The sequence below is a fragment of the Oenanthe melanoleuca genome, linkage group LGE22 (assembly GCF_029582105.1).
Source record: "Oenanthe melanoleuca isolate GR-GAL-2019-014 linkage group LGE22, OMel1.0, whole genome shotgun sequence".
Taxonomy (NCBI): Eukaryota; Metazoa; Chordata; class Aves; order Passeriformes; family Muscicapidae; genus Oenanthe; species Oenanthe melanoleuca.
Window position 1 is genome coordinate 2,402,305 of NC_079363.1, and position 20,062 is coordinate 2,422,366.

Genomic DNA, 20,062 nt, shown 5'->3' on the forward strand with positions numbered 1-20,062 from the left:
GGCCTCGGCAGATTTTCCCCTTGATCCGCTCACAACAGGCTCGTTTGCAGGAGGCTCTAATTAAGGAATTAGCAGGGGCAGTTCACGCAGCCCATTTACCCTCAGAGCAAACAAAAGCAAAAAAATAGGATTTTTTAGGGGCACAGGGTAGTTTGCTGTGGGATTTATATTTCCTTGAAGCTCTGGGTCCACGTGGAGACTTGGGATCTCCAGGGAGATGCCAACTGTACCCACCAGACCCCCAGGGATGCTCTGAGGGGATCTCAAGGGGTTTTATTTATTTTATTATTATTATTATATTAATTATTAATATTTATTACTTATTTTATTTATTTATTCTCTGCAACCCCTCCTGCTCTGTGCCTGTCCCCAGAGTGGGAGCCTCAAGTTAGTTCAGCTGTTCATCCCTGCATGGGTGGAAAATCCAACCTGCCACCTCTGTGTCTCACCTGCACCTCCCGAGTGCTTGGTGGGTGTTGGAAGCTGCATCTTCACTAAAAATGAGAAAATTCAACATTAAAATGTTTTGACCAGGATTCTTAAAGAGATTCTTTTAGCCCCCCTTCCCCCCATGGTCCTTTTCTGAGGCACTGAGCTGTGCCCTGCAATTCCCACCCCTCCCAGTGAAGTGAGACTGCAACACCTCACATGAATAAAACAAACTTTTAATAATGTACAGCAGAAATCGACAGCCTGGTTTTATATTAAACAAAAGATTTCCTATCTTACACCGTATGTACATTTGCATACTGAAGAGGTAAAGTGGCTAAGTGGCTATTTTCTTACAGTCCTTTGCTAAGAAAATGTACAAAACCAAACAAATCAAAGGGGCAGAGAAGTACCAAGAGTTCTGTCCTGCAGCCACGTACCGCGGATGGGCCCTGCCTGTCGTGCACCGGCTCCCCCCCGCCGCCTGCAGCGCTGCTGTGTCCCGGAGCTGTTTCGGAGCCAGCAGCAATTCCCGTCCCCATCAGCCGGGCGAGCACGGCCCCGGGCGGGGTTTGTATCAAAGTGCTGTGTGAATGCTACATGGGCAGCTCCTGCCGACCCCGCTGGCTCTTCCCCCTCTCTGGAACGAGGTTTCTCCTCAAGCCCTGCCCACCAGGACCTCCTTCCCCCGTCCCAGCCCTGCTGGCCGGCAGCTGTTTGGTTTTTTGAGGCAGGTGCAGTGTGGCTACAGTCGGAGGGGTGAGTTCAGTGCAAGTTGTGGAGCTGAGGGCTCGGTGGGGCAGCTGCAGTGACTGGGAGGGCTCAGCCTGCAGCTCCTGCAGCTCTGGGATGTCCCCTGTCCTTCCCCCAGACCCCAGGGCAGCCTGGGCCTGGCTCAATGGCCTGGGGGTCCTGCACGTGTCCCCCTCAGCTTCCAAATGCATTTCAGGGACACAGCTGGGAACCTCTGGCTGAGATGGAACTCAGGACAAGCTGGGATCCCCATCCCTGCTCCCACACTGCCAAAAACTCCTTGGGGGGTGCAAAAAGGCTCCTAACATGATTCCAAACCACACTCCTCACTTTATACAAGGTCATGGACACACAGGGAATGGGGGGAGAAGGACACATGGACAGGGACACAGACAGCAAGAACAGAGGGATTGAAAGAAACTTAACCCTGGTGGCCAGAGCAGAGATGAAACCTCACCTTAGAGAGCAGGAGCAAGGTCAGAGTAGAAACAGTTCCAGTGTAAATCGAGCTGTGCATTTGGTTCTTTTTTTTTTTCTTTTTTTTTTCTTTTTTTTGCAGTGATTTCTTTACAAACCAACAGGTCAAGAGGTAATAATTAGAGATTGTTTTTCTGCACTTAGAAAGAATTAACAATATTCAAAAAAGTTAAAATCCAGACCCTCCCAGAAAACAACAACAATAATAATAATAACAATAATAATTAAAAAAATAATAATCAAAACCACTCCAGTTAAAAGTTATGGCTTCAGAGTTCTCTACTGCAGACACTGACCTGACCTCCACACCAGGGCTCTTCCTGACTGCCAAAGTCACCAAGGCAGCCCCAGCCCTCACTTCCACATTTGCTGTAGTCACCCCACCTCTCCCTCACCTGGCACTGAATCAAAAGAAAACCCATGCAGATCCCCCCACCCCACACTGACACACAGCCACTTCCACATTAGGAGATATTTATACACCTATATTAAAAAGATGGATGTTGATTTCCCAACCCACACCTGCTGTCAGATCCTGCCCAGAGCACTCCCAGAACTCAGAGCACAGAATGAGCCAGGTTGGAAAAGACCTTTGAGATCACCAAATCCAACCTAGGGCCTAACCTAACACCTCCTCATCAGCTAAACCACAGCACTGAGACCGTGGCCACTCTTTTCCAACCATGTCCAGGGATGGTGACTCCAGCACCTCCCTGAGCAGATGATTCCAGTGCCCAATCACTTTTTCAGTGAGGAATTTTTTCCTGATGTCCAACCTGAACTTCCCCTGGCACAGCTTAGGGCTGTGTCCTTTTGCTGTCAGTGGTTCCAGGGAGCAAAGCCCAACCCCCACCTGGCTGCAGCCACTTTCAGGGAGCTGTAGAGATGAGATCTCCCCTGGGCCTCCTTTTTCCAGGATAAACAACCCTCAGTGGTTCCTCACAGGACCTGTGTTCCAGACCCCTCACCAGCCTTGTTGCCCTTCTCTGGACACACTCCAGCCCCTCCATGTCCTTCCTAAACTGGGGGGTCCAGAACTGGACACAGCACTCGAGGTGCTGCCCAACCAGTGCTGAGCACAGGGGAAGAATCACTGCCCTGCTCCTGGCCACAGCACTCCTGATCCAGGCCAGGTGCCACTGGCCTTCTTGGCCACTTGGGCACTCTGCTGGCTCATGTGTAGTTGGCTGTCAACCAGTACCTCCAGGTCCCTTTCTGCCTGGCCACTGTCCAGCCACTCTGTCCCCAGCCTGCAGCACTGCATCATCAGGCCCCAGAAATGTGCCTGGGTGGTGGAGTTGGGAATTGTATTTCCAGGAGAACTGAATCCTGCATTTCCCCAGCTGAATCCTGCATTCCTCTAGCTGAATCCTGCATTCCTCTAGCTGAATCCTGCATTTTCCCCAGCTGAATCCTGCATTCTTTCAGCTGAATCCAGCATGTTCCCACCTGAATCTTGCATTTTCCCCAATGGAATCCTGCATTTCCTCAGCTGAATCCTGCATTTCCCCAGCTGAATCCTGCATTTTCCCCAATGGAATCCTGCATTTCCCCAGCTGAATCCTGCATTCCTCCAGCTGAATCCTGCATTTCCCCAGCTGAATCCTGCATTCCTCCAGCTGAATCCTGCATTTCCCCAATGGAATCCTGCATTTCCCCAATGGAATCCTGCATTTCCCCAGCTGAATCCTGCATGTCCCCAGGTGCCGGCTGCAGCGCCTGCTCCATCTCTGACAAACCTCAGCTCCCCCCTACCCAGAACTACAAACCCCAGGGGCTCAAGACAAAAAAACCTGGATTCCAGGAGCAATTCTCAGTTCCTTATTTGTTTCACCTTAAAAAAAGGGAAGGGGTGGCAGTGAGGCAGCCTGATGGGACGCTGTGGCCCACGGGGGAGCCAGGGATCCGCCCTGCAGCCCGTCCAAGCTCCACGACGCTCACGACTCAGCACGGAGAGCAGCAGCGCAAACAGCTCACCAACGGGACACTGGAGATTTGCACATGCACAGGAAGCACGGACAGAGATGAGCCACCCACGGGCAGACAGCACGGCCACGGAGACGGAGCAGGCACGGGGACACGCGCACCTCGCGCATGCAGACACCGGCGCGCCGAGGGCGCTCACTTGGGACTTTTTCAAGCTTAAGAAAAGGAGGGAGAACGGTTTTTGTGAAGCTGATCAACTGTTCCGGCTCAGCCTCTTGGAAGAGAGCACCATTTGTTTAGCTTTTTTTCTGCATGAACGTGCCAGTCCCTGGAAAAAATCCTCGAGAGTACGGCAAGAAAAACCTTCCCTTTCCCTTCCCCGAGCACCCGGGCTCAACGCACGCTGAACTTTACAGGGATTTCCTTTCAAGGAACAAAGAGTCAGGATCATGGCTGAGATCCCTCGGGTGAAGTCCCTCTCAAGTCTCCACGCTCTCAGGAGGTGATCACAAAAGGTTTCGGATTGTTTCATACCCAAGCAGGGAAGAGAGCGGTGCTGTCGGCTCCGTCCCCCTGCCTAGCAGCCTGCAGGTCCCGCTGTCTGGTTGTAGCAGTAGGTTGGGCTGAAACACGAGGTAGGCCTCCATCACACGTCTACTCTAGCACAGCAGCTCCTGTGCAGTTTCCTCCTGCTGAGGCTCAGAGCCTAAATTTTCACATCTTCTTGGACACTGAGCTGGGAGAGGGTTTTCTTAATGCGGAGGGCAGTGAGCCGAGCCGCTCCGTTGGCGTACCAGCACTCCCGCATCATCTTGCCCATCACCCGTAGTGCCTGGGCAAGAAACAACAGCAAAGGTCAGTGCTCTGCTCCTCCCCTGAGCAGCTGTGCCAGGCACTGACACAGCCTCCACACTGCCCAAAATCAGAGTGCACCTCACACGAGTCACCTCATCATGGAATGGTCTGGGTTGGAACAGACCCTGAAGCCCATCTCCATTCCACGCCCTGCCATGGACAGGGACACCTTCCACTAGCCCAGGCTGCTCTAAGCCCCTTCCAGCCTGGCCTTGGACACTTCCAGGGAAGAAGCAGCCACAGCTTCTCTGGGAAATCCATTCCAGGGCCTCCCTACCCTCACAAGGCAGAATTTCCTCCCAAAACCTAACCCTGCCCTCTGGCAGTGTAAAGCCATTCCCCCTTGTCCTGGTACTCCTTGCAAAGATTCTCCCTCCCTCTCTCTTGCAGATTCTCTTCAAGTACTGGAAGGCCACAATCAGGTCACCCCAAAGCTTCTGTTCTGCAGGCTGGACAACCCCAAATCTCTCAGCCTTTCCTCAGTGGAGAGGAGAGATGAAACAGACTTTACCTCGTAGCTCTGCCACCAGTTTGGGATGTTTGGCCGTAATTTCTGGTCACACACGACCTTCCGCATCTCCTCAATGGAAGGGTCAGAGGGGACAAGGTCGTAGTAGGGAAGCTGATACTCCTCATGGATACCTGAAAGGCAGAGCAGGAAAATGAAATTCCTGGGAACAGGGACCACTGTGTTTGCTAAAGGCAGACAGAGAGAGGCTTGGGCTCCATGACTCACTGCTGAGATGCGTCAACACTTTGCAGTTATTTAGAACAGAAATGAAGAATCTGGAATTGGAGTTAACAAGAAAAAATTCAGGGAAATAAAACGCAGCTGCCTAAACTGGAACGGAGTCAGCAGGCTGGGATCAACACCTCCCAGCAAGGCACCAGGGTCACTGAACCTCCACAGCAGTGGGACTGCCACACGTGGGATGATGCTGCAGCTGCACGTGCCAAGACATTCACACTGACCTGGGGGAGTCCCCCACCCATCAGCACCACCACTTCCTGAAAATCCATCCAAAGGAGCAGCAGCCACCACTGGGAGCACCAACACCCCTGACCCAACTCGGGCTGGGCTTAGCAGCAATCTTGGGTCACTTCTGTTACCTCCCTTGGTGACAACACAAAGGGACATGTGTTCTCTGTTCTCCCTCTATTCTCCCCCAAAAACCTGATCAATGGAACCCCAAAGTTGGCAGAGCAAGAGGAGCCACTGGCCCAGGCACACAAACCTCCTGCGTTGCACCTTCGGGCAATCTCCCAGTAGACCAAGCCCAAGGCGTAGATATCAGCACATTTAAATGAATCAAAATGTTTCATGTTGATGGTTTCATCCAAGACTTCTGGGGCCATGTATCTGCACAGAGAAAGGAAAAGCATTCTCATTCTGAGAGGGAATTCTCTGGAAGGCAGTAAATGATCAGTTTTTCCACACAGCACTCCCCAGCAGAAAAAACTCTGCTTGGCACAGCCACCATCAGAACAGAACCGGGCCCTGTCATCTAAGAGAGTGAAAAAAATAATTCAAGAAAAACAGCAAGCTGGGAAAAGAGATAGAAATGTCCCAAAACTACATCAGGCTCCCAACAGAAGGTCCCAAAGGCTCTGGTGAGGCCAAGCTTGTTGTCATTACATGAGCTCCTGGTGCCAGGTTTACGTGGCTGGCCCACATGTCCCAGCGTGGTGACACCTGGAACATCAACTCAGGCACAAAACTGACCCTGTGAGACACTGGGAAATGCCAAATTCAGAGAATTCCCCCAGTGCTCTGTCGACACTGCTGATGGCTCAGGGAAAATTCCAGCTCTGACTTCCCCAGGCTGGAAGCTTTCTCAGAGACAAACAAGAAGAGAAAGAACTGATAACAGAGATTAACACCTGGTGCTGATCACAGAACAGTGTGTGAGAGATGTGACGAGGGGTGCTGCTTTCTCTTGACCAATGAGTTATTGTTCTTTGTTCTATGATTCTGTCCATAAATGTAAGATGGATTTGTAATAAAGTGCTTCTTTTCTGCCTCAGAAGGAAGCTGTGTGTTGCTGTATCATTCACCATTCCTAGTCTTATAGCCACAGTGCTCAAGCCACAGCTGAGGCATTTCTGGTCACTCCAACACCTCCAAATGCCTTTTCCTACCGTTTGGTGCCAACCCTTTGGTTTGGGGCGATGTCAATGGTGTCTGTGACCGAGTCGTGCCGCACGGCCAGGCCCAGGTCAGCGATGGCACACGTGCCATTCTTCTTCACCAGGATGTTCTTGGACTTCAGGTCTCTGTGAGCAATCCCAGGTTTTCCTAGCACAACAAAATAAAGAGCAGCAAGGGTCAAGCTGGGGAAATCCATCTGTTGAAGTGGTGCAGAGGCAGCAGTGGATTTCAGGGTGTTAAACCTGGCTGCAGGGCCAGGTTAAACCAGGCAGGGCTGGTTTATTTAAATGCTGCAACACTTTTTCCTGTTTAGATTCACAAGGAATGGAGCAGGGAAAGGCTCCAGTCGTGTTCTGGAGGCGCCACTGATGCAGTGGCACCCTGAGGCCTCAAGAGGGATGTAAACTCCACATCCCAGCATAGGCACCGACGTCAGGAGTTTGTGATTCTGCTTCTGCCTGTGCTCACATCCCACCCAGGCAGTGCCAATTTTAGGATGGGATGTGAAATGGTGATATAACTCCTGGGAGCGAGCGCCAGGTTAACCCACTTCACAGCCAGCCAAAGCAATCGCTCTATTTCTGGTCAATAACCACCAGATGAAACCGGGCTGACTCAGGCAGGGTTTGCTGCACAGCACATCAGCTCCCTTCAGCAATCCTGCTTTATCCTCCCCTCAAGAATTCCAATTTAGCTTTTACCCTGAGTGCCCACGATCTCCATGTGCAGGTGGGCCAGCCCACTGGCAGCAGACAGGGCCAGCTTGATCATGCCCTCGATAGTCACCGTGTAGCGATTCAGGTAGTCAAAGAGAGAGCCATGCTCGTGGTAGTCAGAGACAAGCCACAGCTGAGTCCATGTCCCATTATCTGCAACAGAAACACATGCAGCTCAGGCAGATGCAATGCAGAGCACCCCACACATTTTTGGGACAGAGCAGAGCTGCTGTGTAAGGCTGCAGCTCAATGGGGGCAAGTAAGAAATGGCTCAAATCAGCCACAGTGTGGCCAGCAGGACCAGAGCAGTGACTTCCCCCTGTACCAGGCACTGGTGAAGCAACAGCTCAAATCCTGGAGTCAGTTTGGGCAGTGTAGAGGCCCAGAGTAGTTGACTTTAGTCAGCTTTAGTCTCCCATGACAAGAAAGATGTGGAGGTGATGGAGGGTGACCAGATATGGAGCTGGGGAAGGGTCTGGAGAATTTCTGAAGAGTGGCTGAGGGACCTGGAGGGCTCAACCTAAAGGAAAAGAGGTTCAGAGGGGACCTTCTCACTCTGCTCAACTCCTTGACAGGGGGATGGAGCCAGGTGGGGTAACAAGCCACAAGACCAGAGGAAACGGCCTAAAGCTGAAGGTTTAGATTGGATATTGGAGAAACCTCTTTGGGAAGGGTGGTCAGGAACTAGAACTGGCCTAAAGCTGAAGGTTTAGATTGGGTACTAGAGAAACCTCCTTGGGAAGGGTGGTGAGGCACTGGAACTGGCCTAAAGCTGAAAGTTTAGATTGGGTACTAAAGAAACCTCCTTGGGAAGGATGGTGAGGCACTGGAACTGGCCTAAAGCTGAAGGTTTAGATTGGGTACTAGAGAAACCTCTTGGGAAGGGTGGTGAGGCACTGAAGAGGGGAGGGCTGTGCTCACCTTTGTTGTCTGCAGCAATGAAGCCCAGGATGTTCTCGTGGCGCAGCATCACTGTCTGATAGATCTCTGCCTCCCTGAACCAGGAGCGCTCCTCACGGGAGGAGAAGATCTTCACAGCCACGTCCCCTCCACGCCACCTGCCCCTCCACACCTCCCCAAAGCGACCCTTGCCAATGATCTCCTGCAGGACAATGGTCCGAGCCACGGTCCGCTGCACAAACAGAGGCAAACCTGCGGGCAAGAATCAAAGGAATCATCTCTGTGGCACCAGAAAACATCCTGAAATCTCAGAGGCCAAAGAATGTCCTCAAATTTGGGAGCTGGGTGTCTGAGCAAGACCCAAACCAGGAAATGGTGGCAGCTCCTGTGTGGGATGTGCCATGACTGGGCAGCATCTGAAGGGGTTTTTTTCTGCTTTTTTTTTTCTGCCTTCCTTTTTTTTTTTCCTTCTGCATTTTGTTTTGAAGCAGAGATCCAGCATGGAGCAGTTGGGGAACTTCTGCTCCACCACAGATCAAAGGAACTGCAGCCTCAATATGCAAAGAATGGAACTCAATAAAATTTCTCTTAAGAAAGTAGTCCTAACATCACTGCCATTGCTTACAGAAAGCATGAGCTCACCTGCCCACCACATGCACAGAAGAAATCTCAAATATTTTATACATAGCAGCAGATGTGCTGCTGAAGGTTTATTCCCTGGTCAAATATCAGGTTGTGACATTCAGTGACTCTGTGGATTTTCCTACAGTTTCCATCTGCTGCAAAATTCCTTGTATTCTTTAACCCAACCACCTTCCTAGTTCAAAGCCAGCACTAAACAGCGACTTTCCATCTATTCTGGGGATTCCTTTCAAGTGCTACAAAAGCAAACACTGCACATCATCCACCTGGGAAGACCCAAGGGTTCTTTGGGGTGAAATGGGCTGTGCAAATGCACTATTTGCACTATAAAATGTTGATCTGCTGGAATCTTGCCCATTTTCCTACAGCTTTGATGCAGGTGACATCCTGCATTCTCCTCTGAAAGCCAACACCACACAGGTTAGCAGTTAATGGTTGTTTCCAACCCAAATCCTGTTCCAAGGCTAAACTGGGAATAGATGCAGCAGTTTGAGGTATCCTCTTGCAGTTAAGGAGGAGTTTAACTATTGCTCTTACTTGAACAGATATGAGACCACTGCATGACTGGATTTAAACATCCCTTCAAGTAATTCAAGACAGACCCCCTGAACAGAATCATGACAAACTCTCTGAACAGACACATGACAGACCCTAAATAGACTCTGAGGACCCCCTGAACAGACTCATGACAAAATCTCTGAACAGACTCTGAGGCTGTGGCCCAAAGAGAACTGCAAGTTCTCATTGGTCATCCCCTCATCTTGCAATACCTGAGCCAGAGCCTGAGGTGGAGAGATCATAGACCAGATCTTGCAAGGTCTTGTCCTTGGAAAGGCACATTTCACAAGAAGGGTCCTCCATGTCCAGGCGCTGGCGGTTGTGATAGACTCGTTGGTGGTGATGGAACACAAACACCACAATGATCATCACAACAAACACAAGGAACACAGGCCCAGCAATCACTGCCACCAGCTCCACAGGACCCCAGCTGGATGGGGGCTCGTTGTCTTTCAGGTGTCCTTGGGAGGAAAAAAATATTTGGAGAAAATTATCATTCCTTTGAGGACTTGTGTTTTACTGTTTTCTCAGAGCTGGATAATTTTAGCCTGGGGACACATCAAACAACAGTGTTAAGGTGGGGCTGATCATCAGGCAGGCAAAATGCAGCTGAAACCCCAAAAATAAGATGGAGCTGCACTTGTGGGATCAGGGAGTATGGGCTGCTCATTCACTCCTCTAGACAGGAGAGTGTCCTGGGCTGATTTTCCAGAACAGCCTGCAGTCCACCTTCCATTTGAACTCAACCAGCTGGCCAGGGCTCCCTGCTCCCTCTTGCCCATTTGCTCTGCAACCAGTGAACTTGCACCTGAAGACAATTATTTGTTGTTGTGAGCACAGATAAGACCTCCCCACTGCTCCCAAGGAAAATGACTCTGCAGTCCTCACAGCACCCATAAAAACCAGCCCAAACCAGAAAGTAGGAGGTGTGAGGGAGCAGCACATGCCTTCTCTGTCCCAGGGATGAGAAGGAGAAGTTTCCCACAGCCTCACTCAGAGGCAGGGCTGCTTCCCCTGCATGTGCTCTGAACCTCCCTCCCCACACACTTTGCTCTGAAGCTGCTGCAATGTTCCTCTACTTGTGCTCAGCACTGAAAACATTTGGAGTCTTGGAAGGGAAGCAACACCAGCTGATAAAGGCAGGGCCAGCTCAGTGACAAAGGCGACACACGCATTCCCATTTGAATTTGAAGTAGTTTGTTATTTCCACTTTACAGATGAAGGAAATAAACCCAGTGCTCAAGTTCAGCAACTGAAGGGAAGAAGTGAAAACAGGGCTGAGAACTCCAAATTCCCTCTCCTCCCACTTCAAACACATGATTTATCTGACTCCCTACTCACCGCTGGGAACCATTAAATCAATTTTGTTGCAAAAATCGGAGTAGCAGCAGTGAGTGTTCCGCAGATCCTCTGAGCTCAGGCAGTAGAAGGGTTTCCCAGCAGGAATCAGCTTGGCCTCAGGAATGCAGGTCCGGACGTGGTGCTTGACACCGTCCAGGTTGAACACTGACACCATGCAGGCGCCGTCCGTCTCGCACGTGGAGTTGGCTTGTTTGCAGTCAGAGCACAGACATGTCAAAGCTGAAACCAAAACAGCATCAACTCCTTAAAACCCATGCAGAGCAAAAGCTCAAATGAGAGGAAACCTCCTTTAAATTCTCCATTTCAGAAGGGCCGTTCTCAAGCTCTGGCAGAACCGGCTCTGCCAACAGCACCAGTCACACTCAGTGTTCCAGACCTGCAAGAATCCAATTTGGGCATGAAGCAGACTGTGGAGGCACAGGAGCCTTTCCAGGAGGTGCCTGTCCAGGCAGCCCTTTGCCTGCCCCTGTTGCAATCACCACCAGCCATGACCCAAGTCATCCCTGCAAACCCAGATCTGACCAAGATCCACTCCCAGCCCAACCTCGGGTCAGACTCAACCCAAACCCAGCAATGACTCAAAGTGTCTGACCTGATTCCACCTGGGCTGACTGTCCAGGTCCCTGGAGCTGCAGGACGACCACCCCAGCTCAGGGAGAGCAGGAGCAGCTGGGAGATGCCAAACCAAACCCAAATCCCAACAAACTGCACGAGCCAAGCCTGCTACACCCAGCTAGATCAGCCACTTCTTTAATAACTGCTTTCCTGATCTGAGACACTACCTTGGGTCAAATAAATTCCTGGCTTTTTGCCTGCTCCCCACGAAGATTATTTGGATAAAGAGAAGGAGAAACTCTGAGGCAGATTCCCACATTTTTCCACCTCCCAGCTGTCATTGTACTTTTCTCAAGCTGCCTGAAAAACTGTAAGCAAATCCCATTGCCATCCTTGGGAACAAAGAGGAATCCAACAATGTCAAGAAGAAGGGTGGGGCTTGTTTAACAGCACTCGGGGTTTTCACCAGCTTTCATCAGCTCTCCCAGCCTCCCCAGAGGGAATCCAAAACATGTCCTTACCCGCTGCAGAAATGGGCTTTCAGGTAGGGAGGGTGTGAAGAAGTGCCACAGTTAACTCTGCTCAGGCTGATCTAAATCCTCTCAGTGTAAAGTCACACACAAAGTCACCCTCAACACTTGTGTGTGGGGCCATGTTACCCTAAGCTTAATGAAAAACAAGCTGCTCCTGATTTACTCAGGGTTCATTTAGGAGGAAGACACCCATTAGCCCTTATCCCAGAGACCTGGGTAAATCAATCAGGGTAATTGCATTACTATTCACTTAATTCTCTCTGGACGCTGCTCCTCCTTTTCCAGCTGTTGTTGTGAGCTGTTTCAGACGGGCTGAGTGTGGGTGCTGCTTAGTTTGGAATCGACAGATTCAAAACTGCAGTGGAAAGCCACTGACAAGAGCCGAGTGTCAGGAGAGGTTTGGGATGGAGATCAGGGAAAGGTTCTCCCCCAGAGTGCTGGGCACTGCCCAGGCTCTCCAGGGAATGGGCACAGCCCCGAGGAGCCTTTGGACACCGATCCAGGGTGGGATTTTGGGGTGTCTGCACAGGACCCGGATGATCCTGGTGGGCCCTTTCCAGCTCAGGATATTTCATGATTCTGTAACTCAGTGATTAAAAGCTGAAGAGCTGTTGAGGAGACACGTTTAAAAAGCATCACAGCAAATGGAGCTCATTAGCAGGTGCTCAGCACAGAGCAGTGAAAAGGGACACGGGACAGAAAACAGACAGGGAAGACTCTCAGACTGATGTGTGTTGAGAAAAGTGGAGAACATCCACGGAGTCTGAATATTTTGAGAGGAAATGTTATAATGAAAGGAAAAAAACCCTTCCACTAACATTCACTTCCATCAGCCCCAAGATCAGCGTTTTCCCTTGGCCAGCAGAGTGCAGAAAAGACAATTCTGAAAAATACATAGACTTGGGGGAACAAAGGCTGGTGATAAAGGAGATTTTATGAAAATCTGAGATGGCAAAGAGCACCCAGGGCACATTCCTGCCTTCATGTCTACTTAAAAGGAAATAGTCTTTTAAAGCATCTCCCTTACTACTTATCAAAAGCTCGAGGTAGAAATTAAAAATATTTAACCCACACACATTTCACTGTGTAGGTTCTTTTCAGTTTGATTTAGATACAACAAAACTGAACTTTGTTCCTGTTAGACTCATTTTTGAGGTCTCAATCCCAAGATTTAGGCTGTGGCAGTTTTGCTTCCAGAAGCTACAAAGCAAACAAAGCACTTCAATGCACTAATAAAACTGGTTTTGTAAACTTCTGAGTGAAGTATCTGGCCTGAAACTGAGCATGCCTTTGAGAGGGAAAGCAGAGAAGCAGGTTCATGTCTGCTCAGTCTCATTTGTAGGATTAAAAAACAACAACAAAAAAAATCAGTTTACCTGCAAGGTATGATACCAGAACCCCAGCTCAGAGACAGAGTGAGATCCTTATCTCTTCTGTGCAAAAAGCCAAAATTTCCTGCTAAGGAGGGGGATGCCCCACGGCTTCACCTCACCCTGCTCCCCCTCTGAGACAATTGCTCTTTTTAAACTTCAATTCTTATGTTTGCACCTCAAAAATCCCCTCGGTAGGAGAGCAGCTGGAACAAAGAGAATGGAGCCTTCAGCACGTGACTGTCCTTCTCTCCAGCTCTCATCAGAGACCCCTGAGGGGCTCTCCAGGTATTTCCAGGTATTATTCCAGAACCTGCAGGCTGCAGGCAGGAACTCTCCAATTTTCTGTGTGTGCCAGGGAGGAGAGGCCTGTCTGCACCAGGGCTCACTGGGAAGCTCCTGGCAAAAAGGAGAATTACAGAGCAACTCGTGTGGGTCCAGTAACTCCAGTTTGGTTAACCAGAAAGGCAAATTCTTCTAGCAGAAACTTATGAGAATGCAGGAAAAAGCAGCTGTTGTTTGCCCTTGGGTGGGGGACAGAAGGTGGCCAAGGAGGCTGAGCCCCCCACTGGTCTCTCCTCGAGAGCAGCCAGGGCAAAGCAGGAGACAGGAGTGGATAAAAGGATTTCTCATGCCAACAGCATTCTTTTTTCCTTGGGGAAGAAAAGCTCCTATTGAGCCAAACATATAATCTACTTAATAAAGAAACTGCCTGGGCTGAAGGAAATAGAAGGGGTGAAGGGAAACAAAGAGCAGCTGGCAGAGCTGGGCCAGGGAGGTGGCTGTGCAGGGTGAGAGTGGAGCTGGAGCTGGATCTGCTCCCCACACCGACAGCAGAGCCAGCCCAGCCCTGCACAGAACTGCCTGGGCAAGCCCAAGGTTCAGCTGCAGCTCCTGAGCACGAGCCTTTGTTCTCACTGGAGAGATGGAGCAGGTTGGAGCAAAGCTTGCTGTGATTTGATCCGAGGCCAGGCCTCACTGCTCTACCCCAAAACCTGAGAGGTCACTGCCAATAAATAAACTCTCCTCCATCCTCGACTATCCCAGCCCAGGGCTGGACTCCTTCAGGCCCAAGAGCTGCTTTTGCTCCCCATGAGGTTCCTGGGTTACAGCCCCAGCTCTGAAAGGATCCCACATCCCCCTGCATCTACCACAGAAAAAGGAAAACAAGGGCTGGCTCCCTCCCTCCAAATCCCCCATTAAAACAACCAAAATGGATCCCAACAAACAGGTGGGGGGGCTGCAGATTCCAGCTCTGTGCTCCAGGGAGACTCAAACACTGAGCTCTGACAGGCACAGAACATTTCTCCTCCTTCCCCAGCAACTCTCCCAGCTCATTTTGCACGTATTTATTCTCACACAGAGTTGCATGTGTCAAGATGTCTCTGCAGCTAGACAGGGGAAAGTTTCACAGCAGAATCTCATGCAATGGTGTTAACCACCTTTTGGAATACATTTTCCAGCATCTCCTGAAGCTGTGCCTAAGAAAGATGCCATTTTCTCAGGGCTGAACTCTACCTGATCAATATGTATGAGGATAATTAACCTGAAGATGATCATTGGTAAAATTGCCAATAACCACCCACGTATTTACCAGATAAACAGATTTTTGCAGGGATTGTAGCTGCTGTTCTTTTTCAACAGTTTGAATCGAGGCTGGAAGAATGATTCCCCTGACTTTGAGCCTTTCCAATGCTCTGGAGCAGGAGCTGCAGTTGATTTGTGTTTTTGTGCAGCACCAAACTTAATGAGCCCCACTCTGGGAGCACCAGTTTCATGCTGCAGCAGCTTAATGTTAGCAACAGAAATGGGGAACAATTGGCTTTGTAGCTCTGCTGCTTCTTTGGATGCTTTAATGAAGAGGGACATGTGTAAACAAGTTTGGAAGAAAGAAATACCTGTCAGTGTCTGGCTCTGTGCTGTGCCAAAATAAAGAGCAACCTGTATCACACAGGGTTAGAAATAATATCCATTCCCTTGTGGTGAGGGAGCAGAGGTGTGTCCAGGAGTCCCTGTGTGCTCCTTGCTCAGCTGGATAAAGGAACAGAGCCCCCAGGAAACAAGCAGCTCCCTTTCCCAAAGGCAGTGATGAGGGGACACTGAGCCATCTGATGAAGGCTTGAAAGAAACAAGATTTATTTTCCTTTATACAATCATGGAATCTTGGAATGCCTTGTGCTGGGAGGGACCTTAAAGCTCATCTTGTTCCACCCCACTGCCATGGGCAGGGAGACCTTCCACTGTCCCAGGCTGCTCCAAGCCCTCCAACCTGGCCTTGGACACTTCCAGCTTCTCTAGGAAATCCATCCCAGGGCCTCCCCACCCTCACAGGGAGAAATTCCTTCCCAATATCTAACCCTGCCCTCTGGCAGTGGGAAGCCATTCCCTGTGTCCTGGCATTCCAGGCCCTTGTAAAGAGCCCCTCTCCATCCTTCTTGCAGAGTCCCTTCAAGCACTGGAAGGCCACAACTAGGTCACCCCAAAGCTTCTGTTCTCCAGGCTGGACAATCCATCCCAATTCTGACATCCTTTCCTTCCAGGAAAAGGACCCCTCTGGATCATCCTGATGGCCCTTCATTCTCATTCACCTCCACTGCTGTGCTTCTTGGGGTCCACACCTGGGATCCCTCCATCCCTTGCAGGGATACATTCGAGTCCAAAGTGACTCCTGGTGTCCCCAGAGCCAGCTCACCTGCACCCACTGCCTCCAAAATCAAATGTTGGGCCAGCTCTGGATGCTGTCACTGCCCATTTCCTTCCTAAGGAGCTGGAGAAATGAGAATGGATCTGCCCTTCCACAGATACAGCACCACCACCTTGAGCACCTTCCCTCCATCTCATTTCCCCTTCATTTTCTCCTCCTATTTCGGAATAAAAATCTTTCTTTTGCTTTTTGCTGGTGCTTGTATCTACTGACCCACTGCTGCTACACGAAATGGAGTTAAAATTAGCTGCAAAGCACTATGAAAAACAAGGCACTTTAAAGCAAGTCATCCAGAAACTAAACATTATCCTGGGATATTTCAAGTTGGAAGTAAGAGTCTCAACTTCTCTGAGCTGGCTGCAGTCCCCTGGCACAGGCTGGACCTGACGTGAAGGCAGCACGGCTGACTAGAAAACACACGAAATGGAAAAAAGAAAAAAAAAAAAAAAAAAAAAAAAAAGGAAGAGGCAGGGAAAACGTGTCTTTAAAGTGCAGAACTTTCCCTGCATCTACTCAAGAAACACAAAAGAGCTCCTAAATGAATTGTAAATAAGGAATTGACAGGAGTCTCATCATTAAGAGGTTAATTAGAAGAAGCCTTGATGTTTCTGCTGTTGCTCTTCCACCCAGAACACGAGCCCAGGGCTCCCCATTCCCTCTCTGGGCTCTGGTCTGACACCTATTTTGTGTTTGAACTTGTCAGGAAACCAGTTCAGGAGCCAACAGACCACATACCCTGGTGCTGGGGAAGAACATCCTGCACACCTGATGCCCAGGTTTATCAAGCTTCCAAGACTTCAGACCCATCCTGGCTTCTCTCAGGCAAATTGGCTTTTCCAGAGTGGAAATCCATTGTTTAACATGTGGTCTACATTCCCACAGCCAGCAATCCACAGGTACTTCCACACAAAAGGCAGGACTCTATCAAGGGGATTTAAAGTGCAGGGAAGGCTCTTTTTTTTTTTTTTTTTTTTTTCAGAAAATAAATAATTTTTTTTTTTTCTTGTGCACAAGAGAAGCACAGGGCAGGTGAGAGCCAGGGGCTTAAAGGAGGAAGACAGAGGAGCTGCCACCCAGCATTTCATCCCTGTAAAACTCTCACTGAGAAGCAATTCTGCCTCTGTGCCCAGGGCAGGACACATTCCCCCTGTCACCACCCAGTGAACTTTGGTTGCTGCTAAGAGAACTGACGTTTGACTCGGCTCCTTTCGCAAGAGCCATTTCCGGAGCATCCACTCCTGGCAGCGAACCGGGGAAAGAAAAAAACAACCCAAGCTGTCTGGCCAAGGAGCTGCACGAGTTCAAGAATGCTTGTTGGACACTGGTTTTAATTTCCAGTTAGAGAAAGGCTTTCTTGGAAAGTTATATCCTACAACTTAGAGAATTTGCCTGATTTAACTGGGTAAATATTTGAAGTAGGTGTTAATAATAAAATCTGCTGTCCCAAAATTATTCCTCAGGGTGAGCGACCTGCAACACACCTTTGTAAAGGAGCCTTGATTATTATTAATTTTTTTTTTTTTTTTAAAGGAAGGGGCTGGAGGAGTGCTGTCTGCACTATTTTCTGACAGAGGTTCTGGCTCCCCAGCACTGCAGAAATTCAGATGTTTTTGCAGCCTTTCCCGAAATAAGCAGCTGTTGAATCTCCGGTATGAAGCACAATAGCCAGGGCACACCAAACGTGCATGATGGCTGCTGGAGCAGGGAACAATTCCCAGGGTGATTCCCTGCCCTCCTGCACCTCATTCCAACTCCCTCAAAGCCAGGCTGAGCTCACACCTTGCACTGAATAAAAGCCTTCAGCACACACTGAGCGGAAACAATAGTCACTCATAGAGCCCAAAATCAAAGGCACCGCGAGTCACCAAGTTTCCAGGGGATTTGTACAGTCAATTGGTCCTTTCCTGTTTATTAATTATGATTTTTTTTGAATAAACACCAGTTTTTACCTAAGTGAAAGCCTGAGAACAGCCATGCCACGAGTCTCATCTGATCCTGCTCTGCCAGTTATCACAGAGGAGCTGAACCACCCTTGCAAGGCTGGGTTTTACCTGAGGTTACACCAAAACACAGCTACTCCCCTCCCAAAAAGCACATTTCTATTCCCAAATTCCCAGAACTCACAGGCAAAGCCTCACCTGCTGCCCAGGTGAGGTTTGAAGCCATTTTCTGTGCTCTAACAAGCCCAGATCTGCACACACACACACACACACACACACACACACACACAGTTATTACCCTCTGATGGTCAGGTGGGAATGCAGAACACAAACGGTGAGAGGTTGGGGAGGAGAAAAATATTCCACAGTGGAACCTGTCAGAACAGGCACCTAAGTTACACAACACTGATCACCCTGATAGCCACAGACTGGACTGAACTGGGAATCCTCAGACACCAGAGGCACGGCCACCAGCTCATCCTCTGCCCCCCTGAGACACCTGACCCCTGGGGAAAGGGCTGAGTTGATCCCAAAACGATTTTCTTCCTAAAACTGCAGCTGAGATCTGCTGTTTGCCCCAAGGCTGGAGCAGAGGCCTCTTGCTGGTCCCAAACCCAGAGCTGAGACCCCTCAGTGCTCCCCCAGGAGCAGCTGAACCAGGTGAAGGAAATGGATCAACACGGAACAAACAACCGACACAAAGAGGTTTTCCTCCCTCACCTCCCTCCAAACAAATATTTACAGTTGTTTCACTCCAGAAGCTCAAGGTATGGAAAGGTTTCCTTAAAAGCCCAGAGCAGATCGCAGAGGGTTGGATGTTACAGACATTACAGCTCTGGGGCACGGGGGGCTGCCCAGCTCAGCCCTGGGATGTGGGAAGAGGCCACAAACTCCAGAAGTTCCATGACAACACGGTGGCACTTCCCAGCACGGGCTGATCCACGCCTCTGTGACAAGCCCCGAAAACACCTCTGAGAACATCAAGTCTGTGAGAAGCCCATAAATCCCAATTTCCATGGCTGTACCCTGAAACCAGGCTGAAGGCTAGCAGGTCTCCTCCCAAGGTGAGCACAGAGAGCTCTGCTCTTCGGAGCATCCCCAGGCACTGGGACCAACCCCCAGCCCCAATTTCTGCTGCCTCTCCCTGACACATCCCATCCCCTCCGTGGGGAAAAGCGACTGTTCACACAAACCACACACCCCCAAACCTCCAACACGCATCGCTCAGAGCCCCCCCTGCTTCCATGACCCCTAACCCCATGGATGCCACCCCCGAATCCTTCGCTTCACCCCAAAACATCCATCCGCCGCTCTGTCCACGCCCCAAATCCCTCAGGGGGCTCCTCGCAGCCTTGGGGGCTCCTCCTGCCCACGATCCCCGCACCCCCAGCCCTTCTCGCCACCCTGGAACACCCACCCCTGTGTCTCCCCGCCCCCGAACCCCTCAGGGCTCCCTCACGCCCCCAGCCCTCCCTCACCGCCTTTATCCCCCCCAAGCCCGGCTAAAATCTCCCCTCGGCCTCACCGCCCACATCCCGCCCCACGGCCGCCCCCAGCCCCAGGCCCTTCCCCAGCGCTGCCCTCAGCCCCCAGCATCGCCTCCCCCGCTCCCCTCGCGACCCCTCCCCGTTCCCCTCACGGCGGGGGCGGGGGCGCCGCCATGTTATGCCCGGTGCGGGCCGGGTCCGGCGCCGCCGCCGCTCACTCACCGCGGGCCCCGCCGAGCGGCCCGGCCAGAAGCAGGAGCAGGGCGAGCAGCAGGGCGGAGGGGGGCGGCGGGGAGCGGCGGGCGGCGGCGGGAGGAGCCCGAGGGGAGCGGGGGGCCCGGGCGGCCATGGCGGGGACGCGCCGCGGCCTCGGAGCGGAGCGGCCGCAGCGCCGGCGGGAGGGGGAGCGGGGGCGGGGCCGGGGGCGGAGCCTGGGGCAATGGGCGGGGTCAAGGGGCGGGGCGGGGCCGCGCGTGCGCACACGGCAGGGGAGGGGACAGGGCTGGGGGCGTCAATGGTGAAATAAGCGGGGAGATGGGTGGGATAGGAGTGTGATAAATGATCATAAATATGTGATAAACGTGAGATAGGTGTGTGATAAATAGGTGATAAACGTGAGATGGGTATGTGATAGGTGCATTATATGGGTGTCATAAATATGTGATAAACGTGAGATGGGTGTGTGATAAATACGTGATAAATGTGA

At 50.9% G+C, this 20,062-nt stretch overlaps 1 protein-coding gene across 1 annotated transcript; it reads right to left on the minus strand.

Moving 5' to 3' along the window:
- Nucleotides 1-649: 649 nt before the first annotated feature.
- Nucleotides 650-19,758, minus strand: ACVR1B (activin A receptor type 1B). The gene is made up of 9 exons (XM_056515074.1): nucleotides 19,579-19,758; nucleotides 10,747-10,986; nucleotides 9,618-9,866; nucleotides 8,227-8,457; nucleotides 7,291-7,458; nucleotides 6,580-6,736; nucleotides 5,676-5,800; nucleotides 4,952-5,082; nucleotides 650-4,417 (listed from the first exon to the last, which is right to left on the minus strand). The coding sequence occupies exons 1-9, from the start codon at nucleotides 19,703-19,705 to the stop codon at nucleotides 4,292-4,294; spliced, it is 1,554 nt and encodes a 517-aa protein (XP_056371049.1). The 5' UTR covers nucleotides 19,706-19,758; the 3' UTR covers nucleotides 650-4,291.
- Nucleotides 19,759-20,062: the final 304 nt, after the last annotated feature.